This window comes from Festucalex cinctus, chromosome 18, assembly GCF_051991245.1.
Source record: "Festucalex cinctus isolate MCC-2025b chromosome 18, RoL_Fcin_1.0, whole genome shotgun sequence".
Classification (NCBI taxonomy): Eukaryota; Metazoa; Chordata; class Actinopteri; order Syngnathiformes; family Syngnathidae; genus Festucalex; species Festucalex cinctus.
The window spans coordinates 6,518,962-6,544,571 of NC_135428.1; the positions used below are offsets into that span (position 1 = coordinate 6,518,962).

The following is a 25,610-nucleotide window of genomic DNA, read 5'->3' on the forward strand; positions in this document are numbered from 1 at the left end:
GGATGCTGCAAGTCGGAGCTGGAGGTTTTAAATGTAATACAAATGTTTGTGTGTCTATATCGAGGCGGGGCACCTTTTAAAGTAGGACAGTCGAAATTGATGGCCAACTCTGAAAGCTGACCTACTTAGAGGCGCAGACAAACTAGTTTCCTCAGCATGCGTGCTGGGCCAAGTTGCTGTGCAAGAAATGCAACGAAAGCACACATATTGGACTTTAATAGAAGTGTACACTTATCATCACTTTCGCCAGCGGATGAGAAAATGCAAATTATGTAATTCCGGTGAAGTGTCCTGAAAACAGTAGTTGGTTAGAAATCACTATTGAAGGGGAAGTCAACCTTAAACATTTATTGACAATAATGTGTTATATGTGACCTCACTAGTCTAAACATGACATTCTGATTAATATAAAATTTTGGAATATGAGTTAAGCAGCAAAATCCAGCAGTTTTTATCAATAACAGAAGGCGGCCATTTTGCCACTTGCTGTCGACTTAAGATGACATCACAGTTGGTCAGGGCTCAGGCAAGGAGCAATCACAGCTCACCTGTTTTCTGAAGCTGAGCTGTGATTGGTTGTTACCTACAACTTGAGCAACTGTGATGTCATTTTCACTCGACAGCAAGTGGCAAAATGTCCGCCTTCTGATATTGATAAAACTGCTGGATTTTGCTGCTTAACTCATATTCCACTAACCCAATATTAACCAGAACACTGTATATATATTATATTATCATCAATCATTTTTGAGGGGGTTATTTTTAATTATACGGCTGGTTAGTTGGTTGACAAACAATTCATTTTTCGAATAACATTTTCAAAGAAAAATCTTATTTTGATTAATGTGGTCTAATCTTTCCTGCTTTTCACTCGCATGACGACACAAGGCTGCCTTCCCGAGTACCGATATCTTGAAATAAGACCCGGTAGCGGCCCGATACAATACCTGGTATCGGTAATCGCCCATCCTTGTCCAAATGAATACGGATTAATAATGATTCCACTCTTTTCTATAGGAAACATTACCTTAGTTTGTGAACTGAAATGTCATAGAACAAATTTGTTTGTGAACTGAGGTTCCAATTGAGTGTTTTGTTTTGTTTTTTTTGTTTGTTTTTTTTGTTTTTGTTTTTTTAAATGTGACGCTGTTACCTAATTTCAGTGTGTACTAATCATGAATAAATTTAAGAGTAATATGGTCGGAAAGTAAAAGTACATTTGTTTCGGGCAACTTCTCTGATCAAGTATGGCCGCATTGCAAAAAGCTCTGCTCTTAAAATGGCTTTAGGCCAATCTTTCCATCACCCGTTGCTTTTACAGGCCACCTACACATAATCATCACCTTAATATCTCGTCAAATTGAGCGTTGACATTGTTGACAATGCAGTCCAAAATTAGAATAATATTGGTCAAATTTAAATGAGGCAATTTGCACACCTACACCATCACAGCTTGTGTTGTTTGATTCTTCGCTCTCATATTTGACCAAGAAAAGAAGCCAAGAAATGTATTTGAATCTGATCAATAAATACAATGATTTTTATTTTTATTAGTAATAGCAGTAGTATTCCTTACCTCAGGATGTATTTTCTCTCATATGTGTCCTGGAGGGTTCATGGCATTAACCGTATTAAACAGAGGATTAATTCTTGGGGCTCTCGATCTGTAGTAATTGCACACCTTTTATACTGATCAAAGGCATCAAACTGTGCCGTAGTTGTCTGCTTCTCCGCAGTACTGAAAGATGGCACTTTTGAGGCCAGGGCATGCACACCAACAGTTCAGTGCAGAAGCTCGCTCTAGTCTGCCTGATGATTGGACAGGTGAGGGTTTGATCATGCAGAATTATTGCTGAATATTCAAGCTTGTGAAGGAGAGAGGAGGTTCGGTTGTAACCGCGGGTGGTTTGCAGACACATTGGGAGCATTTTGTGTCTGTGTGCTGGGTGATTAAAACATTTTTATTCACAAGAGTTGAGTCTAAAATTACAGGGTAAGTATTTCACGATATTCCCCACGAAATAGCTGCAATTGATCAATACCAAGGCATTTGCAAGCATTTGCCTCCATGTCGGGGTTGGAAAAAAATATTTAAAGTTGTGAAGTGTGATCGTATCTGAACGTTTAAAATCTTCCACAAAGACGTTAATACAAAGCACACAATTGGTATCCATTGTAACAGTTGTAACATTTCATGCATTTCCACTTCCTTTTGTGGATTTTAATCCAGATACAAAGCAAACTAAAAAAATAAAAAATAAATACAGTTTTGCAAGTGATGCTTGAGGTATGCTGTTTTGTTGTTGTTGAAGTGTGTGGTGAGTACCATAAAACATAAATAATACATGTAAATTATAAAGTTGCTTTTTGGAATGTAACCCCAGCGATTATCGAGTGAACACTGTACAGGTTAAAATATATTATAACTATTACTTAATACTATGAATCAACATCAGAAGAAAAAAAACTAAACCAAATTAATGCTGTTATAATAGTGTGTAACGATTATCGGCCGGTTGTAACTTTTTGCAACCTCAGTTCCAAAGGAATTGAGCTCCTGTGGCCTGAACATGCCACTGTGGGGGGGTGGGGAGCACAAGAACATCCCCCACAAACAGCCACAAATGCTCTGATTGACACGCGCACGCGCACACACACACAAATCAGAACAGTAAAAGCCTTCTTAGAAACTTGACTTTCTTATTTTGCAACAGAACAATGAATTATGAAATGTTATGTTTGCCATTTGTGAAATGTTGACTCCATGAAATGTCATGAAAATGTTCCATTGCAGTGGCAGATTCTCCACTAAACTTTCATGTGTATGCACGTTTTAACAGTGTAAGCTAGGTAACATTTTATTTGAGGTATTCAATTGTACGTGTTGCATTGGTTGAATTCTGACCTTAGAATCTTAACACACATGGGATCCAGATTCAATCTGATTAGCCAACCAAAAACCTCCCCCAGCTGGTAACTTTCCACTGTGGTCTCAACCGGCCCCCCTGGTGTGGAGGCCGCCGCCTTCCCAATTTAAAAGCACGCTCCCTGCGTGCTGCTCTCTCTCTTCCTCTCCTCTTTTCCGCTGCTTTGGCTCCCGCTTCTTCGCTGCTCCTTGGCTCCTTCCTGGTCTCCATCGGCGCGGCTGCCAGACAAAGGGCTAGCCCAGCTAGCTTAACCTCCAGCACACGGCAACGCACAGAAGCCATCGCGTGTAGCGACAGGCGCAGCGAAACACGCTGCTTTTAGTCCCTGCAAAGGCTCAACGGATGGTGCTTTTCCCAAGCACGCTGAGGCCTTCACCAAGAGGGCCTCTCCCAGCCAGCAGGTTGACCCCGTGACGCTCAGTTGGCCAGCCGGACGACCTGTCTCTCCCTCTCCTGAACTGAACCTTCTCCATTCTATCTTCAAACGGGCTTGGCGAGTCTCCATCCAGGGTCCTGCTTCTCAGACCAACCCCATCTGTAAGTGCAACTTTGCAGGCCTTTGCCCTAGTACAAATTGGTGCAAACTAGGTTGATTGTGGGTCCCATGTTGGTTTGATTTAAGAAATCTATCACCTTGGTTAAGACCGTTTCTCTTTTCTTCTCCTTTGATTATTTTTATTATTTTAGTTCTCGTTTCATTTCCTATCATAGTAGTTAGTTTTGCTTCTTGAAATTCTAAGTAGATTATCCCACCTAGGTTAGAGAATAAACGTGCACAAAACTCAACCCCTGGTTTACTGTGTGTGTGTTTCATCAATTTATAGTGACCTCTAAGCTGAACAAAGAACTCACAAAATTGTAGTAAGGGCACAACCTTCATTTTAATGACTGATTCAACGAGGTTCTCATCTGTTATCCTGATAAAATTATCAAAAAGAGATGTGGTGCTCCGCAGGCAAGCTCAACTTAATTTAAATATTAAGTTTGAGTCTCCTTCAATTAATGAGCCAATTGATTATTAATTTAATAATTAACAATTATTGATTTAATAATTAATTGGACCGATTTCCCTTACAAGTGCAATACTTTATTTATTAAAAAAAATAATAAAACATAGAAAATATGCACCTACAAAATACAATAATCTTCCTGGCATTCAGGTGGTAGTGAAGCACATTTACAGCTATTTGTTTATTCTAATAATAATAATAATAATAATAATAATAATAATTACGGATGTCCCGATCACATTTTTTTGCACCCGAGTCCGAGTCACCTGATTTTGAGGATCTGCCAATACCGAGTTCCGATCCGATTCCTCGGCAAAGTATTAAGGAGGAGGGAAAAAAGTGCTTCCAAATTTATCATTTATTTTTATTTTTATTTATTATTATTTTTTATTTGAACAAAACCATCCCAATAATTTTGGAGGAGTGCCATCAGAAGTGCACAAAATAATGAATAAAAATAAATAAAACGTTTTGTTTGGCAATACGTTTCCCACTGGATGATTTTGTTGCTTTGTAGCCCATAAATAATAATAATAATAAAATAAAATTGCCAAAAATAAAACCGGGATCATTTTCTCCCGATACCAATCAGCTGATCGGGATCGGGACATCCCTAATAATAATAATAATAATAATAATAATAATAATTCTTGAGTCAAACAAATGTTTTGATGACGTGTTTCTTTCAGTAATGCCAGTTATGCCTTCGGTCAGATAATCAGTATTATTTTAATCTAGGACACAAAACAAATTTCACCTTGACAAGTAAATAATTCTATTTCCTTAAAACCATAAGTGTTCTCCTTTTTTAGCCTACTGTCAATCCCGTTTTCACATTTTCCTGACTTAACACCAAGATTCTTCATTTCTGAGCTACTTAGGTTGAAACACACACGCCCCAATCGCACTCCATTTTGCATGGTCGCAGTAGGGGCTCGACTATGACGAAGCCGGTAAAAGGCTGCAAAAGTCACCTCCCTGCCAATCCCGCCGAGCCGGGCGACGAGGCCAAGCGCAGCTCCCACTAATAAGTGTGAGCGGGTGCAGTAGAAGCTCTCGCCTAGCCAGCGGCCCCACAACACCTATTATTACCCATCCTATCAGACGAGCATGTGTTTCCATTTACAGGCGACTATTTAAGCTGTAGGTGGCTCATTGTGAGCGTGATGACACCTCTCTCCTTGTGTCTGTCAGGGCTGACACTCTTTAATAGTCTCGTGGAGGTCATTCTCATGTCATGTGCGGATAGGGGGAAAGGGACGCAACACATGAAGGCAATTGCTGCTATTTTGTGCCTGTTATTGTCTGTATAGTGCGGAAAATGGGATCGCCGCGCACAGGACGGCAGGTCCAGAAGTTTAGTGAATGCTTAAGGGAGCGACTAAGGAGACGTGTGCTGCTGTTGTGTACGTGTGCGCTGTTACTGTAGTTTACGCCGCAGCAAAAGCGTCTCATTGTTCTTTTAAACTCATCCAGTCATGTGTAGAAGGGCCCGGCTGGTGGTATCTGTGTTGATGTGGCTCCGGCCTGACCCAAGTGGATATAATGGTGCAGGTAGAAAATGTCCTGTCAGTTGATGGAGGAGCTGCCTGTAGCTGCAGGAAGGAGCCGTGGCGACAGGGGCCATGTGCGCTAACCTCTCCCCCCCCCCTGTCACTTTTTCTGTCTCGCTCCCTCCCCCTCTCCTTTCATTTCCACCTTTTTTTCTCTTTCAAGTTGCCCTCAGATGCACGGCCCTCCTTCCCCCCCTTCCTCCCACAACCCTCTGTGACAAATTACTCCTGGCGGTTGATTTGTTGGTTGTCAAAAGTGCTCCGTGCGCTGGCATGAAGGTGGGGTGAGCAGGGGAAGAATCTTCCTCCTGTTCCTGCCTGTCGTCATCAGCGTTCCCTCATCCCCCCCACCCCACCTCACGAATGTGCTCTCACCGCCGCAGCTCAGCGTACAGGTGCCTCGGTGGAAAATGACGTTCGGTCTCTTAAGATCTCATTAGATTAAATGTTGTCCGTGTTTAATCAGCTTGCACGTCCACTTCACAATCCTCCTTTTGACAAAGCCGTTCTGATAGATTGTGAAGTGAGGCTTTGTTTATCGTCGGGGGGGGATGAGCAGCAAGGCGAACTAGAAAAGAATTTTTGAAAGAACTGTAAATGCCATTATGCTTCTCACATAACTACATTAAAAAGAGGTGCACCTATGGAATACCCTCAGCTGTTGATGAGTATAAAAATGCACAAAACAAAGGTCTTTCATGGCCCAAATTGTGGCAGAGGGCAAACACTTTTTTTCTTTGACATATTTATTTTAGTTTCATCAAGTCAAATTTTACAAAAATGTGGAATACAAATGCAGGAGTAGCCATTAAGATGATGATGATGATGGTGATGATGATGATAAATATAAAAATAAATAATAAATGTCACGTGAGTGTAAAATTAAGACCCAAACACAATGTGCAATTCTATATTACAGTAGGCCGATAGGATAAAATAAGGCACTAGACATACTAAGAGTGACTAATAAAAGATCATAGCAACTGCATCGCAACTGACATATTCACAAGGGACATAGTAACTAGGGATGTAACAACAGTATCGTGAGATATCGTGTGATTAAAACTGCCACAATATATCGTCGTCGTCATGTCACAATATTAAAAGCAGCACATTTTTAAAATGTCAGGTTGATTTGCATTTGTGCAGCTCCAGCACCCTCTGGTGGCTAGTTTTTTAGTGCAGTTTAATTTTCACAAGGCATGTTTTGGCCCTTATACGTTTAAAATCCACGCTAATGCTCAGATGAATGGAAACGTAATATGCTTGTGAAGCGAGTCAATATGTGTGGAGTAAGTACCTCAATACAGGTACTTATATATTTTTATATATATTTATAATATTTTTATAATATTTGTAATTTGCTGTATTGTATAAGTATGACGTTTTTTTTTTTTAACAATATTGTGACTTTTCATATCGCCATCCTCCTTACAATATCGTGATAATATCGTATCGTGATGTTTGTTACATCCCTAATAGTAACTGCATAAAAGTTGACAACCTTCAAGTGGCTAATACATCATCATTATCATCTGAAGGGACATAGTAACTGCATAAGCAACTGATATCAACATCATAACACAATGACCCCCATGACTTGACCCAATGAAACTCACAAACTCACAAAGTGCCTTAACATTTCACAGACAAAACATTTCAGCCTCCTATTTTTTTTTTTTCATTTTATAGAATGTTTTCATGCTAGTCCAGTGCCTCCTGTTTGTGGCCAAGTGATGGCACTTTGTAACAGAAGTTCTAATTTCTTCTGTTTGAGAATGAAGGAAATCATATATCAAAAAGTTTTTTATTTATTTACATGAGTTTGTGTTAAATATCATCATTTGTGAGAGTATCACAGACGTCTTAAGCATTTCAGTGTGTAATGCTTGCTGTGCGGCCGAATTCCACGAAATATATGGCGAGCCAGATGTGACTCGCGCCTGGGAGTTTGACCCACGTGACTTGGATGGGACAGTTCAAGCTTGCAGGGAGCCGGAATCTGTGCCAGCTGACAACACCCCAGATTGGTCAAAAGTCATTCATAGAGCTTACAGAGAGAAAGACGTGTATTTTCTGGAGAATTTGGTAGCTTCTAGTGATGGGAATTACAGTTCTTTCAGGTGAACTGAATCACTAGAATCAGTTCATTTAAAAGAACCGTTCAAAAGATTCATTCACCGTTAGCTTGGAGAAACACATGATGATGAAAGCTTGTCCCCGCCAGCACGGAAGTAGCGGCGTTTCTGTGAGTAGTTACTTCCTTGGTAAATCGTGAATCGCTCGTGGCAAGACTACAATCACTCACTGAACTGGTACGGCAGTACGATCACTCAATGACTCGTTCGCGAACCGGAAATGGCAACAGCCGCAACACTCATTCACTGAATTGTTCGTTCCTGAACCGGAAGTGGCAACACGTTCACCCACCGACTCGTTCACTCACTGATCCGTTCGTGGACCGGAAATGGCAACACACTCATTCACTGACTCGTTCCTGAACCGGAAATGGCAACACGTTCACCCACGTTCACCCACCGACTCGTTCACGTACTGATCCGTTCGTGAACCGGAAATGGCAACACACTCATTCACTGACTCGTTCCTGAACCGGAAATGGCAACACGTTCACCCACGTTCACCCACCGACTCGTTCACTCACTGATCCGTTCACGTCTTCGCGAACGTGAAGTTTCCTCAGTGACTCGTTCCTGAACACCAATAGTGAGGCTGAATGTGTAGTAAAATCCCGCCCACGTCTGACGCTAGCTTCGGATTGGTCGTTCGCGAAGACTTGACGGCATGAGCTCTCAAATGAAGTGAGAAAAGAACGAATCACTTCAAGAAGTGACCCGTTCACTCACGTTCACTGAAAAGATTTGTTCTTTTTGAACGAATCGGTCGTGACTGACACAAGACTAGTAGCTTCCCAAATTGTACGACCTTTGGTGCGTTTGGATTTTATTACAGGATAAAACCAAACTGCATTTTTGTGACAGCTCTTCCATTGGCTCTGACTACAGTGTGTTAGTACACTCGAGTCCAGTAAGTTTCCAGCTATCATTTTCACACTCAGTACATTTTGCCTCCTATTACCCCATCTGACATCCCATGGTAATAATTTGATGGCATTTCCCGCGGAGCATGCCAGTTAGACCGGTGTCGTGTTTGCTGCGAAATCTCCAGCCGAGTTGGTTTGATTTCATCGTCTGGCCTTGGCCTCTTTGAAAAGAAACTCATCTCCTTTCCGTCGCTCTTGCTGCTTTATCCACTAACTGTTTCCCTTTTGTGCCGTTTCCTCTTTTGCAAAAGTAATAGAACATCGGTTTTCCTTTCAACCCCCGCTGCAGAGAAGCCAGATTGCTTTGTGTATCGCCATCAAAACGCAGAGAGCATTCCACTTGTGTTCATAAGGCGCAAACCATCAAGACTCTCCCACAGTGTTAAAAGAGAAGTTGTGCTTTAGTACTATAAATACGACATGAAAATCCCGGCATTAACATAAGGACCGTGTCTACTACTGCAGTCATATTTCAATAACAGAAAAAAAAAAAAAATACACAAAATACATTTAATGAAATTCAGATGCTGGACCGCGGCTTCCTGAATCTCATTAAATGAGCTTTGTGCAGTTTTCCCATCTTCTCTTTGTGGGAGAGCTTCTGTGTTGCCCCTAATAATGTGGCAGGTTTCGTCCTCCTCCTGATTTAAAGAGGACAATGTCTTGTTCCATTCCAAAGCCTTGAGTGCGCTCGCCACAAAGATGTGGCTCGCTATAACAATCTACCGTGTTGTGCGTGTGTGTGTCCCTGAAGTTGTGACTAACTTCCTGTCCCCCCCTTTTTCTCCCTCCCTACCATCTGCTTCTCTCTGCACAGGATTCGGTTTCATAACTTTTGACAGTGAAGACATCGTTGAGAAAGTCTGTGAAATTCATTTTCATGAAATCAATAATAAAATGGTAAGTCCACTTTTTTTTTTTTTTTTTTTTTCAATTCCACTTGGGCATTGAAGGATTAATATTTGATTTATATATTTTCCCCCAAGTATTAATAGCATCGCATGTGTGCGAGAGACCCGCTCACTTGCGAGCACCCCCTGTGGTTCTGCGGGTTTCAGGGATGGGAAAGTAGTGGTGTGTACTGGCCACAAAAGCGTGAAATTGTGTGACTGAGTTGTGCCTGTCAGGCTGAGAGACGGGAGTCTGGAGCCTGTCCCTCTTCCGGAATCCCTAACACACACATGCACGCGCATGCACACATTCTCAGGGACACACAGAGGTGAAGATGATGTCCAGGGATGGCGCTCGAAGAGGCTGAGTTCATTAGTTGGGGATTAACGCCTTCCACAGGCTCCTGCGGTGCTTGTTTTATTTACACTTGGAGCCGGGTCATCTCCGAGCACTCAAAAGCATACTTGCCTTGTCGTTAAATGATGATTTAGAGTAACCGATACCTCTGCATCGTGACTGTGAGTACACCTGCACCACACTTCCATCTCGCAAGCCTCCGGAGTGACATACGCCGTTATAGTGGAACCTTGGAAGTCGAGCACAATCCGTCCCGGGACGCTGGCACAATTATTTTCTTAGCGTGTCAATTGCATTCATAAGTTCCAGGGAGGGCTGGGTAATAAATCGAATTAATTTGATACTTCGATTATTAAAAGCTGTTGTTCTTATGTTCCGTTGCATCCATATGTTTTTGTGAGTTGTAATTTTCCACAAGTGGCAGAATGCTGAATGGGTGGTTGACAAGACATACAATAGCTACCAACTACTTAATTGTGGCAATTAAGCAGAAACAATGAATGATAAGTTTATGTTAAAACAGATTTAGAATCACTATACATTATTGTTGTCTGAATGTTTCGCATATGAATTATTTTTGAATATATGAAACCTTTAAATAAATGTTTGTTGGGTTTATTAGATTAAAATAGATTGAAATCGTAATCATCCTGAATGACTGAAAAATTTTGAGATTTTATTTTTTGTCCATATCACCCAGCCGTAGTTCCAGGCTCATGTCATCAGTATAAAATACAATATAAACCACTCAGAAAAATTGCTCCGTATCCACTTTATAGTGTCCTATATAGTCAGCAAGTCGGCCATTTTGTATTACTTTTTTTTTTTTTTAGTTCAGTTCATTTTAATTACCGATACTTGCTAAAGAGGGTGTGTTATTTTTTTTACTCCTTTATATTTTTTTAAATACTTCATTTTATATTTATTTTTAATTAGTTTTAGTATATGCTTTAGTTTTTTTACACATGGGGCGTATTGTGAGATAAAGTCAACTACAATTCCCATGTGTCCGAGTTTATTTTTACTGCATAGCTAAGCCGTAATACTAAAATAAATTAATTTAAAATCAACCCCAAAAGCTCATGTATGAAATTTAATCAGACTTTTTTTTAATAGGGCAATTTTTTATATAAATAATACTAACAAAAATGTAAAATGTTTTCAGTTGTTCTTCATGTTTTAAAATTTACTCTAACATATTTCTTTCTCAATTTTAGTTTGATTAGTTTTAATTAACAATAATAACTGTGGTAAGGTAATCGTCCTCCAAAAAAAAGTTAAATGGAACTTTCAGTCTGGAAGCTCTATGAGTGTGATGGCTTCGCCTGAATCATGCTGATGAATTGAACTTTACTTTCTTCCACCCTGCTGCAAAAAAAGACAAGAAACGTATTTCTTGTCCCGTGCACCAATTCGCTAGCTAAAAGCCAATCAGAATGATCAATTGTCACACACGGCCAACGCAGTTCATTATGTTGGTTCAGGCAGAAACTCACCAAACTGACGGCACTCACCGACGTGCAACCGACTACCGAACAACAAACGTCGGCTTGCTATGCTGAGACCTGAAGTCTTGTTTTCACCTCATTGTGCATTCTGAGCTGTGCTCTTGCATCATCTCAACACGACGGCCACACCTCGGAAGAGGAACCACAATGCTGAACCTTTATCCATTTATTGACAATCTGTCTTAACGTGGACTGATGTGCTTTAAGGCTTTTAGAGATAATTTTGTGACCTTTTCCAAGTTCTTAATTTTTGGTCTTCTGGCAACTCTTTGTTGCGAGGCATAGTTCACATTGGGCAATGATTCCTTGTCATGTTCATCATGACACTGGCGGGGTTGAGCCAGAATCAGTTTCTATGTAAACTGTTTTTTCCTAAAAAATGTTGTTGAACTCTAAATAGAAAGACTTTTGTGTTTCCAATATAAATTGCGTGGAATGTGATCGACTGAAGGGAATGCTGCCTGCCTTTCAGTATGGCTCTTCTGGAAATGTCCCTCCCCTCTTTCATCCCCCCTCACTGGCCTTTTCCACAACTTGACAGACTGACTGGCTGTCTGACGGACAGGACCAGTGTAGTAGAACCTTGTTCACCAGGGACCAGACCGGGTCACACATGACCCCGGTGTGCACCCCTCTATGCTTCAGTGCTGCATCCCATTCTGCGCTCAGGCGTATATCTAAAGTGTTTTTGAAATTATGGTATAAAAGATATTCTGTCACATCCTGTGACATTTAGTTGGAGCACACTGTTGACATTTTTATACCTCTACACTCATGGCTTGAATATAAATGGCAAAGATTATTTTTTTTATGTGCCCTAAGATAACAAGCAAAGGAATTGCCATTTGTCCCTTACCTGTGCTTAATGCAATATACGGGATGAAAAATTGATTAGCCATTGTTTACAAACGAGCTTTTATAAAGCATAATTACAGTCCCAATCACTGTCTGCTTCTGGGGAGTAACAATAACATGACAATTGTATTGTAATAATAATGGTAATTAGACAATAAGATGCGCAATTAGTATTTTCCTTTCCTTCCAACAACAACTAATAGGAAAAGGATTTTGATACATCTTTAAAAAGATGTTGCTCTCATACATCCGGCAAATGAGTGGACAAAAACCACAACCGCACACATTGCTTGCTCATTAGAGGATAACACAAAGGTTTTTTTGTTTTTTTGTTTGTTTGTTATATATATATATATATATATATATATATATATATATATATATATATATATATATATATATATACATCCTGAATCCTTGTGAGTCTGGATTATTGGGCCAGGGCGCACATGTTCGAGAACCACCCGACGGCTTGAGGCCTTTTGGAGGCTTTTGTCACCTTTCCAATAGACCCTCTTGATAACACCTAAGATAAATGTCCCGGTATGCAGGAAATAAGCGTGGCCCTCACATCTACGAAGTGCTGACACGTGGGAACGTGTGCAAAAAGGAAAGGATGTGGAGAGTGTTGAGAGCATTTTTCAAAGACCCTTCGGTGTTGCCTTGGTTGCAAAGAGTCGCAGAGGAGACTGCCGCTTATTCGCTTTCTTCAAGCACCAGCACATAAAGTAAAAAATGCTTCCTGTCTTCATCTTTATGAAGTACTATACAGAAATAGACCTCATCCATCCTCCCTGTGAGTGTTATCTAAGATGGTCCTTGAATAATTGATGCAGACAGAAATTCACCCAAGTCGTGAGGGCGATGCATGTGTAGGGCAGCCCACCTTCTCCTTCCGTGTCCTCTCATGGGCCACGCAAATGCACAAGGTCAACGCTAGCTCGGATAGGAACGAGTGACCCTTTAGTGAGGTGGTCAAACACCCTTTGCCACCCTGTGTGCATGTTCCACCAAGCTTTATTCTGAGGCGCACGGCCCCTCTGTCACTTTATTTATAATTAAAATTGGGGCACTGCTCAGCGAGACGCTCACAACCTTCTCTATGTGCTGTTCTGATGTCCACTTAAGTCTATGGACCAAATCTGTTGGGGTCCAGGAGTCTATGGCTGTTTTATCTTGCACACTAAGTATGGCTTCAGTTACTGCATGTGCTGTATCATAATAAAACGTCCTTTCAGGGAGATTTGGGGCAGTCACAACATCCTCACACTATGCCGACCAAGATGAAAAATCGGCGTTTGATTAAAATGGACTCAAGTTGGTATTCGCCAAGAGGTCTTTCTTTTTTTCTTTTTTTCTTTTTTTAATACACAAGCTTACAACAGGAGGGAGGAATTTTGTCTTTGTCATCAGTTTCTCACGCTGGGTTCCTGACACCACCGCCCAATTACTGCTCCGATGAGAATGAGATGATGCATCTCAAGGGGTTTATCCTAATAAAAATGTACTTACTTACAAGTAAACTGACTGCCCTGCGTATAGTGGAAATTGAGATATTAGATGGTTCGGGAAATGTTCAAACCGATTTACAAAAATGATAAGGTAAAAAGACCTTTATCAACATTTAATATATATCATATCAAATTTCCAAGAAATAATAGAAAAGGTATCCTTATTTGTAACTTTGTTATAGTTTGTGAGAGAGAAAAGTGATTCTATTATATCAGTATATTATATTATATGTATTTTTCCCTTCTTTTTAATCACACGCAAAAAATATTACATATTACTAGGTAGGGATGGGACAATACAGCTACTGGGCCTCTTGTCAAGTTATCGGTTAGGGTTGTAATAACGGCGTTATCGCGATACTAAAATTGCCACATTAACGTTGTCGTCATGTCACAATATTAAAAACAACACATCTGTTAAAAATGTGAGGTTGTATTCCATTTGTGCAGTTCTAGCACCTTAGTTTAATTTTAATTACTCCCTTAAAAATTATTCATGCCTGCAAGTATTTTTCAATATTTGACATGACATGGCCAATCCTATTTCTTTATCACTGCTATTTATATATACAAAAATACATTATTGTGCTTTTTTTCCCCCCCCAATGTTTTTAAAATATTGTGAGTTTTTATACAGGATCAGGAGCTTTGTTATATTACAAACCTCCCCACAATATCGTGTTGTTCATAATGTGATATATATTACATCAGGATATTGTTACATGCCTAAGATACTCACAACGTCGGTCGATACCAGTATTGGCTGCCCTCTTGTGGCTGTTTTATGATTAGGAAATAGAAATTAGAAGAATAGAAAAATTCCATTAATTTAAAGCCATTTTAAGAAAAAAAAATGCTATATTGGGATCTGTTATTATTTTTGCTGCAAATTTTATGTCTCAAAAGTACTCGTGGTATTGGTATGACTGGTGTCAAAAAAAAGGGGTATCCCTAAACGTAAAATAATGTGAAGTGGCAATGTCCTACATTTAATAGCAAGAACGATGACAGTTTGCATAGACTTTTTATTTAAGTCTACATGCTTGACAAGACAGTCACTCTGATGTGAGCATATCCACATTAATAGTGCTGCCTTGACATTCCTCATAAGACCAAATGTATCACAGCAAAACACAATTTGATGTTTTGATCCGCCTCTTGGCTGCCGTTTGCCGTAGCTTTGATAAACAAAAAGCATTACTGATCACAAGCAATACCGTTTTTGTAAAGCCCCCCAAACCAATCCCAATACCAGTTGTTTGTCTTAAGCAAACCTAATTGCTTTTAATTAGTCGCATCTTCTGAATTCTCAATTGCCAGCTGGACTGGTTGCGCAGTTGCTTGTGAACCCTGCAAACCAATCAGTCACGCTGCCGCTGAACATTATAGATAAGAAGCATTTAAAGTACACATCATGAATCGTGGGTGCGTGTGTATGTGTGTTCTAAGCCTTCTTACATTGTAAAACTGTCTTTTGGAGCTGAATCATTAATGCCATAGACTTAATGTGTTATGACTATTTTTGTCTGAAAACCTCCATAAAAAAACGAGCTCAGTGTGTTGTTGAAAATGGCTTGAAAAATACATAGTGTGGTTTTTTTTTTGAAAATGGAAATGTTCCGCAGTGTTTGTACATCATGTGCCTAATGAGGGAGAAGGGGCGCTGTTTGGGCGAGTCAGTTCCACATGGAAGGTTGCCTTACAAATTCTGGCCTGTAAGTAATGGGATGTTTACACTTGAAGAAGAAGAAACGCGATGAGCGGCGAAGGCAGTAAAGTTGAATGTGTTCTCTACTTGGGACATTTGAGGCGAGCTCAAACGGTGCTCAAATCTGCAATTGATGGAAGCCATTTGATGAAGGCATCACTTGAAAGTGTCTCGGTATGTGTGGAGACATTATCATCTTGGAATATGGAAGCACCACAGGGAGCGTATGGTCCTCAAAATGACCTCATATTCCTCAGCTTTTATATAAACCACGCAGAACAAACATCTGATCTAATGATTCCTTTGAGATTCTAAACACTGAAGGCATTTTGCTTTATTCAAATGTTAAATGATCTAAAAGTAGGGTATATCACTATTAGTATAATCTGTCCCTTTGCTCAGCCGTCTTGATGATCTTATCGACCAAAGATCTGCAGGGTGTGCAGTAAAAGTTTTGCATCTGCAGTATCAGTTTCAAACAGACAACCTTATCCAGGTACTTGGATGAAGTCAAATGAAAACATTCAAGAGAAGCCGTCAGAGCTGCTTTGCTGCTGTTCTTTTAAAAAATAGTTTGTTGCTGGGTTCTGATAAAATTCGGCCCGGCCAATTATCAGTCTCCCTCGTCATTAGTAGGGAGGACCAGTCCCAATGCCAGGTATCGGTATCGGGCCGATACCAGCCTTATTTCAAGGTATCGGTATACTCGTGTATGTGGGCATTTTACTAAAAGGAGCTAGAAATTAGAAGAATAGAAAATTGCCATTAATTTCATGCCATTTTAGTGCAAAATGCTATGTTGGGATATATGGAACTTTTTTTAAAAGTAGCTGTCATTACTTATTTGGGGAAGTTTTGTGCATCAAAATTATTAGTGGTATCGGTACTTGTATCAGCGACTACGCAAGAGTTGAGTACTCGTGCTGCTATCGCTCTGAAAATAAGTGGTATCGAACATCCGTGTTCATTCGTATTTCTTGTTCTTTTTTTTGTAAAAACAAAAAAAAACAGAATTGTTTGATTGATTTTAATAATCCCCTACCATTTTCCTCATTAATTACCGTTTCCAAAACACTCATAAATGAAACACAATGAATGACAGAAGTCCTTTACTTCACCTGCCAGTCTACTGATGGATCATTTCCCTCCTGAAGCTAAAGAGCTCTACACCTCCCCCTCCACACACGCACACACACCACGCGCGCACACAAATAACACACCCACAACACTTGTCCCTGAAGGACAGTCATTTCCAGTCCAGCTCGCCCCCACACCTTTGCGTTTTACATACAAGGTTAATATGTATGAGAGATATATTGAAAAGGTCATAACTGGAGGCTTTCTCCATTCTGTTTGCTCATGACAAAACAAACACTTTTATGAGTTCAATGCATGAATATTGTACTGTAATGCAGTATATTGTGTGATGATGAATGTACAGTTCATACGAATATTTACATCAAAGTAAATAGAATTTTCCCGTGAGGGTTAGTAATCAGTTGAATCTATTAAAATAAATAAAAAAAAACATTAAAATAAAATGTGCCATGGTTTAAGCAGAATTAGCACACTATTCAAAATTTGACATTGCAAGGGGTGGCCATTTTGTCTTGTACTGATCGTCACGATTCACCTGTTTTCTAGGTTTGGTCATGTGATGTATGCACGTTGAGTCCTTAGACGCTGTGATGTCATTTTCAATCGACAGCAAGTGGCAGTACAAGACAAAATGACCACCCTGTGATGGATTCTTGTTTTTGTTGTTGTCTGATTCATATTCCACAAGTGCAATACTTATAACTAGAAAAATGTCCACGGAAATTTTTGCGTGACTGGTGACTCTTGCAAGGTGGAAAGCCGCATGCACTGAACAGTTTGCCAAATCCTGTTGAAATCAAGTCACTTCCTGTTGAAATCAGGTCACTTCCTATTGATTTTAGGCCGCTTCCGGGTCACTTCCTGTTGAAATCAGGTCACTTCCTGTTGAAATCATATCACTCCTGGGTCACTTCCTGTTGAAATCAAGTCACTTCTGGGTCATTTCCTGTTGAAATCAAGTCACTTGCTGTTGAAATCAGGTCAGTTCCAGGTCACTTCCTGTTGAAATCAGGTCAGTTCCGGGTCACTTCCTGTTGAAATCAAGTCACTTGCTGTTGAAATCAGGTCAGTTCCAGGTCACTTCCTGTTGAAATCAGGTCAGTTCCGGGTCACTTCCTGTTGAAATCAAGTCACTTCCTGTTGAAATCAGGTCACTTCCTATTGATTATCAATATCAGCACAATAAAACTTACTCTTATGTGATTCAATCAAGCTTGTGTGTCAATAACCTACTCACAGAAACGATTTGAGTGTTAAAATTTCAGGGTTAAATTATTGGGAGTTCATTTTAACTCCTGGAGTGTAATTGTAACATTTTCAGAGTTAAATGATATTCAGTAGATGTTATTTGATGATAACATATTGTTCAATTAACTCTGCATTTAACAGTTTCGAAAATGTTGTTTGAACGAACTAAAATGGGCCAATAGAGACACTTTTGAAGTGTAAAATTTAACTACAGAAACACCAAAATCTCTTCTGATGTTTATGGTGCTGCATGAAATTGTTTTCCCAGAAAACAAGGCACACTTAAGATAAATAGTCCACATCTTTTTCTTTTCAAAACATAAAAACTGCTCCTCCTTTCACATCCTCAAGAGATCCTGAAAAGTTCCATTAGCCAGCATTTGGGACAACACAAAAAGTTCTGTCTGGAAAACCTTTTGAAAATTCAAATCGCCAACTGCTGCACGCTTGTGTTACTTTATTATCATGTTCAGAATGGACTTTTCATTCGGTCTGTCCTCCTCCATTTTCACCTTCTTGAACTTGGTTCGCTCTTGAAAGCCCACCACACACACACACACACACACACACACACACCTCTCGCCTTCACACACTCCTGACTGTTTGAAGCGGGCGAACACCCACACACTCACACCACAGCAGATCCTGGCTCCTGGCTGGTTTGGAATCCATGACAAGGAGCCCTCTCTCTGAATATCAAAGACTTGTGTCTGTGAGCATGTAGGCATGACTCACACCTGGGTCTGCCTTCCTCGCAGCGGGCAACCTGAGCATTCGGGGGGCTACTGAAGATCACTGCGCGGTATACGCTGTGGGCAGACCCTTGCTGGATTTGTTGCCGTCTGTCAACAATCTGAAAAATCCGGCAATGCGTTGAGATTTCTTACAGATGTTTGTCCTTTCCAGTTTCAACATCCATGCCAAGCGCTTGTGCCTTTTTCAGCACTGTGACAAACCATAGTGGCAAGTCAGGCGGCCAGAGTCGCTGTGACGGCGGCAAAGTGGCTTAGGGAAATTTGTTCTTCTGCCGCTGTGCTTGAAATGAAAGTCTTTCTAAGTGTAACAACTCTGCAACACAGCAACTTTTCAAGAAAGTGTTTTGTTTCGCTTTCTTTTTGTAGATGTCTCCGTGGACTATGGGTGCCCAGATAAATCAAGTTTGACAGTTTCTTTAATTTATGTTGTTGATCGTAGATCTATCATGTCTTAAGAAGGCTGTGTTGTGTAGTCAGCTATGTTGTGAAGCAATAGCCACAAAATGAAGTTGTCTAAAACCAGCGCAGTGTCATTAGTTCAGCCTCACTTTGTTTGTTTGTCTTAATCGTCCTTAAAAACAGCACTTGGCACATCCGCTATTAAAAGGTCTCAAAATGTCAAGTGTGTCAAAACAGCTGACAAGAAAAATAATAATTTGAGTCACTGTTTCATTTTGTCCAGATGGGGTAGCTATAAATGGTCTACATTAAAGGATGCTGCAAGCTGCAATCACAGACAAAGATTTTTCACAGTGCAGTATGTGCCACATGTCATGGAAATTCTCTTAAAAACAAAAATGAGAGCATATTGTCCTTCATGGTGGAAGTGGCTTTAAAAGAAATGTCTTCAAAAGTCTTGACATTGGCTTCTGTAAACCTGCACACACTGTGCCAAAGAACGGATCGAGTTGGTGTGACATTCCATTCAACTGATTAATATCTGCTAATATTTATCCAAAATATCTCTCTCTCGCTCTCTCTCTCTTAATTGTCTGTAATTAATCTCAATTAATCACATTTTTCTACTTCTGCTTCTACTATAATCTTTTTGCTTTTCTTTTCTACTATATTCTACAAAACTTGTCACAGATACAGGTAGTCCTCAACTTACGAACACAATGGTTTCCAAAAGGTTGTCGATAAGTCGCATTTTTTAACCGAATCACATTAAATTTGGTTTCAAAATTTGATTTTATCGAATTCATCCATCCATTTTCTTGACCGCTTATTCCTCACAACGGTCGCGGGATTCTATCAAATTATTATTTTTTAAATAAAATAATCAAAATATGTAAAAAATAAATAAATAAATAATGAAACAAATGAAATTATATACCTTATACTTTCTATACAGTACATAAAAAAAAAAAAACATACATTAAATTACATCATACATCCATCATCCATTATTTGATCCACTTTTCCTCACAGTACATTAAATTATTATTTTTTTCTTTCCTGGAATATCCTCCAGGAGAGCCTCTTCAATGTACTCACAGTGTGGCGCCAATATCGAGTGCATGAAGAGTGCGTGCGCCGTGGCCGCTGACTGGCCGTGGCTCGTGCGCTGTTTATCGCCGGTCAGAGAGGTAGTTGAAATGTGCAAATGGTGCGGTGCTGCTCGGCGGGATTGTGGCAGAGAGGGGCGCTACGGTACAATACTGTACCATAATGTATGATGTAGCGCGCACTTAAGTATTAACTTGCACGCAAAGTACAGCTTTTATGGACATCAGTCAGCCTTTGTTCGTATCTGCGAATGTTCGTGAGTCGGATGTTGGTAACTAGAGGACTACCTGTTTACTTTTGAAATGAATGTAAAATCATTAAATAGGAAGTATATTTAGAATCAAAGACTGTTGTAATCGCTTTCTTTGATCCTTGAATAGAATTCTTCTTCTGTAAAATCCAACTATTGAACAAAATGATCAAAACGGACACAGCTTTTTTCTCATCGAAGCAATTTTCAAAACTTCTCGCTTGCAGGTTGAGTTGTGCCCACGAGCAGCACACTCCAGCATGGTGCAGTTTATACGCCGCAACAGGAAGTAAATAAAACTGAGTTAACTGTTATTTATATTCATTTCCGGAGTTTAACGCTTTGATTTGGACAGCCCTAATCTTTTTTTCTTCACTCTTTCTTAATAATTCAATATTAAAATCTATATTTTTAGCCGTGCAGTCCAGCAAGAAAATGCCCACTTCTAGCATTCCCTGCTCTGTACATGTGCATGTGCAAATAAGTTTTGTGTGTGAATAGCAATGCGCTGGCCTGTCAAGAGTCGGACGGCTATTTGTATGGACGCCATGCTGTTTCTTCGTTGAGGTGTACACAGCGCGGGTGCTCCAACCTGTCTTGCGCAGCAGGCCGGGTTGACATGTGAACCACAGCAGCCGAGGCAGCCCTGTTTAAGCAGAGGCGGGAGGGAGAAAGCGGGAGGAGAAGCCAGGAGGCAAACAGACAAACATATGGACAGGCTGATGCCAAGTAGGCAATGGAGCAAATAGATTGTGCAGCATGGCAGACGCACGCGGCCTACCCAAAGAGCAACCAACAACTGACCCTCGTCACCCGCCACATAATTCATGGTGCTGGGGATAGAAACGTGGTAAATAGGACTCTCATCTTCCTGCCGTCTCGTCATCTGCCCTTGTCACATCCCTCATTTGAGATGTGTGATGTTGGGGGGGGGGGGGGGGGATGTCATTCATGCAGGATGTGGAAATGAACAAAGCCGCATGTGTTAGAACCGGAGTGAGAGGAAGAAATGCTGGAGACGAGCGAGGCGGGTGGAATTGGACAGTCGGTCACTTGGGAACGACTGCAGCCCACATGCTCACACAAAAATACTTTTTGTTTTTTTCTTTCTTTCAAAATATTCACTTCACCCAGCATCCACATAACGGCTTAGTGGCGAGTTTGATTATCCAGCTAACAGATTAAACAAAACCGCCTTTCACACGGCAATGTCATTGGAGACCGCCGCTTCTTCCACCTTGTCTTCTCCAAAAAGTCTTTGAAAGTATTTAGCTTGTATTTCCCCCAAGCATTGGGCACATGCCCACCAGAGCAATAACCTTTGCTTGAAAGCAGCCCAGAGCATGATTGTAAGTTTCCCACAGGGGCCCGGCTCTAAAATGTGAGGTGCTGGGATTGACTCTGTCTTGTTTTTCTCTCCATGGAACACATCGCGGGCTGTGCAAGTCAAATAGAAAACTACCTTAAAGAGCTTAGACAGCCCTGTCAGATCTGTCTGCTTGTGTGCCTGCACAGTCTAATGGTTTGTCTGTGTGTGTGTGTGTGGGTGTGGGTGTGTGTGTGTGTGTGTGTGTGTGTGTGTGTGTGTGTGTGTGCGTGCGTGTCTTTGTCTGTCTACATAGGTAGAATGTAAGAAGGCCCAGCCCAAGGAGGTGATGTTCCCGCCTGGAACACGAGGGCGAGCCAGGGGTCTGCCCTACACCATGGATGCCTTCATGCTAGGGATGGGCATGCTGAGTGAGTCACATACACATCCAGTCAAACTAACACACACTTTCAATGTGCTCAATTCAAGTGAGGGGAAAAAAACGGAGCCCTTTTTGGTGGTCATTTTTTATACCTGCAAAGAAAAAGCGAGGCACACTCTTGTCAAGAAAGCCCCATTAGTTGAACACTGGCCCTAATTAGGCGGCTTCAAGGTGTGCCACCAGTGGCCACTGTGGTCTATTTCTGGTGAAGTCTGGTACAGACAGCCCCTGGCCATATAGGAGCAGACCAGCACATTAGCAGGCTAAATGAAGAGGAAAATTGGTGTAATGTCATATTAAGGATTCATCACTGTGCCCCCCTTAATGGGTAATGAAGGGGACACACATGTCAGGGAGAGATCTCATCTACAGGGACCTCAGCTGCTGGTCTACCCCTCTTCATTACCATCCTGCCCATGCCCGTGGCCCTTTTTATTTAACACTATTTCACTCTCTCTCTTTTTCTCTCTCTCTCTCTCTCCCTTCCTGCCTCCCCATCCTTCCATCATCTCTCTCTCCCGCTCTCTCCGCCCTTCCCATGCATATAATTTGGATGTGCGACCCACCCAAATGGATTTGCCCTCACATAAAAGATTTATTTTTCATTCAAAAGCAAAAGAAACATGCTGCTGATTGCATGAGACTCGTTTTGCTCTGCGAGTAGACCCCTCCCTCCCAGCTCCCCCCCTCCCCCGTACAGCAGGTGCACACTGTGCCATATTCATGCATTTTTATCTGCACCAGGTAGCACAATATTTGAAGCAACTTAGAAAGTGGATTGCAGTCAAATTTAGCTGTTTGGTGTTGAGAACTTTTTTTAATCTGTTATCTAAATATGGATAAAGGTTTTTGATAGATTAACTTATTGACTGTAATTTCCCGCGAATAAAAATATTTTAAGAAAAGAAAAGACAAATCGAGGCGCGATATTATTTATACATGCGGCTAAATTAAATACATAAATAAAAAGTACTTTCTGTTGTGTGCTGAAGGTTGGATCACAAAGCGCAGACACAAATAAGGTTTTAACTATTTATTCACATAACTTGACTAAACGAAAAACAACGAGAATGCATCGAGAATCACGAGACACCAAAGCCCCCTTGGGCTGTGGAGATGCACACAGGAACAGTGAGTAATAATCCGGCGAAACACACACACTTCTCTGGCTGCACCAACAGACAGTGAATCGATCTGATTGGTTGTAGCAAGTCACATCACAAAGGTCTAACATCACCTAAAGGATTCAAGATTGACATCACATGGCCTAACACTAGTTGTAATTAGATGATGGTTATACGATGGTTACATCAGTTCAAAACAGACACTTGACCTCACGGTCGTGAACCCAACATAACAGGTCATGAACTCAAACTTAACCCAGGCGTGAACCCAGACATGAGACTAGACTCCAAACAAACCTCCTGCATGACTCTAGTCATGATACTTTCATTCCAACCTGTTATTTTTTTCAAGTATGATGAGTATGATACTCACCGTGAACATCTGTTACCATATTGTAGTATCGGCAAAAGATCACAGATGTTAGTGACTGAGCGCCGCTTATTGACAACGAAACACAGCTACTGTTGTCGTAGTGGACGGCTAAAAAAAACAACAACAAAAACAACAACAAAAAACGCAGCTAAGTCACGAAATGCACACACGCTTTTGTATTGATTGCTAGGTTAGTCCGTCGTCTCCAACAAGTTTCAACAAGTGACGTTTGAGGGCTTGGAAATAGCTGCACTCAAGATAGGCACCATAACATGGATGCACAACACTAAAAGAGAATTTCGAGATATTTTAGTAATCATTTGTTTTGAAAACGTTTTTATACTGTGAAACTTGTTGGGAAATGCTGCCTTACAGGTCTGTAGCCAATAGGGGTGTAATAAAAACCGTTTTGAACCGGAAACTTGTGAGTGCATTGAACCAAACTGAATCAAATCTTTCCACTTTGAGGTATTTTAAGATACGTATCGGATCATCTTTTATTGGAGATTGATATCTTTTATTTACATTTATTTATGTTTGACAGCACTGACATGTTCATTCAAATTAACGTAAGATGACAAATAGTCATTGCATCCAACTTTCTCAAACTAAGCCATAAAAACAAATTGAATCGTAATCCCACTGATTTGAACCAAATTGAATTGTTCCGCTTTCAAATTGAACCGTCCTTGAATCAGTTCACACTCTACGTATCGAAAACCGTATCAAATCATCTTTTCTTGCGATGCTAACCAGTCATGAAAGCCTTTAGCTAATTACGTTTTTAAAACTTAAACATTTTACGAGCATTCAGTAATTTACTTTTTAACCACTACTAATATTATAACCGTATGTTATATAATTACCCAATAAATGTTCCACAGGGAGCTTACTGCTTGTGCTTTGGAAGTGAGTCCCTTCGCTCCAATATTAAATGTTTCTCAATGTGTACATAGTACATTACTACTGAGCAGAGGCAATTACCACTTTCATACGTCCTTATAGGATCAATTTCTAGTTCTGTAATAAGTGTCACACTTTACCACACTTGTACTCTTGTTGTGGTGGCAATTAAAAAAAAAAAATACCCCGAAAAAGCTAATCACTTGTGGTGATCATTCAGATGCTTTCGTTACTTCATGCGAACGGTCGTTCTTTTATTTGTTTCATTACGCATTGTCCTCTGCAGAAATTGTAGCCATTTTCGACTTTGCTTCTCGTCAGTCATTTGCATCTCCTTTTTTTCCGGCATCTTTTAAAAGGCACAGGGAACTTTCCCGAACTTGTCACGCACTAATGTGTCCGTGGAGGAGAGCACTCTTCTCCTCCGCTGGGACGAAGCAGACAGAAGAGGCAGTGATGTGCTCATGTAAGAATATTAACAGCCAACTTGTTTAGAGACACTCTTATCTAAATGAAATTGGAACAAGGACAGCCAAACATTCCTTTATATAATTTGCATTTTGAAAAAAACAAGACCCTTGGCTCATTATTTAAGAAAGTGTAAGCTTCTTTTGTGCCAAATCTCATTAAAGCCTTCCCTCGCTCCTTTGTTTACTGCCTCTAATCGAGGCATTTATCTTTATTGTGCTGTGCCCGATGTATGTTTGTTGAAATAAATAGACATTTGAGCCTGCGCGAGATATGGCTGAGCCAGATGGATAATTGATTTTAAAGTGAATCAGAGCTGGTGAGCCATAAAATAGGTACATTAGCATGCATATTAATAAGGCAAATAAGAGCAGGCAAAGACGCCGCCGTCGGGCCAGACAAACACAATGGCAGGCTTCATTTTATGGAATAGGTAGCATTTTTTTTATTTCTACTCTATCTGCCACTTCTGTTTTTCTTCTACACAAAATATTCTTCTCTCCTTCCTGTATATCTCTTTCCGTTGCCTTCTTCGGCATATTTGGTAACGGGAGCTCCCTTTAAATGTGGCACATCAGCCTTGAAGAATGGGTTTGCCATTTAAGCCAGCAATTTTGGCTCGCCATTTCTTCTGTTTGACAATATCAAACACATAATATCCCATTTTTGGTGTTCCATAATGGCTTTTCATTGTATCACATCTCAGTTCTTTTCAGCCCAAACAAACAATGAGGGCTTTTGTGAAAGCTATCC

The 25,610-nt window shown here is 40.5% G+C and overlaps 1 protein-coding gene across 11 annotated transcripts in view; it reads left to right on the forward strand.

The window, feature by feature from the left end:
* LOC144005816 (RNA-binding protein Musashi homolog 2) overlaps positions 1-25,610 on the forward strand; it is a 271,115-nt gene that overhangs the window by 183,180 nt on the left and 62,325 nt on the right. For all 11 annotated transcript variants that reach the window (XM_077504186.1, XM_077504187.1, XM_077504189.1 and 8 more), the window contains exons 8-9: positions 9,369-9,451; positions 21,864-21,978. In XM_077504186.1, coding sequence (XP_077360312.1) covers positions 9,369-9,451; positions 21,864-21,978 — 198 coding nt within the window. The remainder of the gene's footprint in view (positions 1-9,368; positions 9,452-21,863; positions 21,979-25,610) is intronic.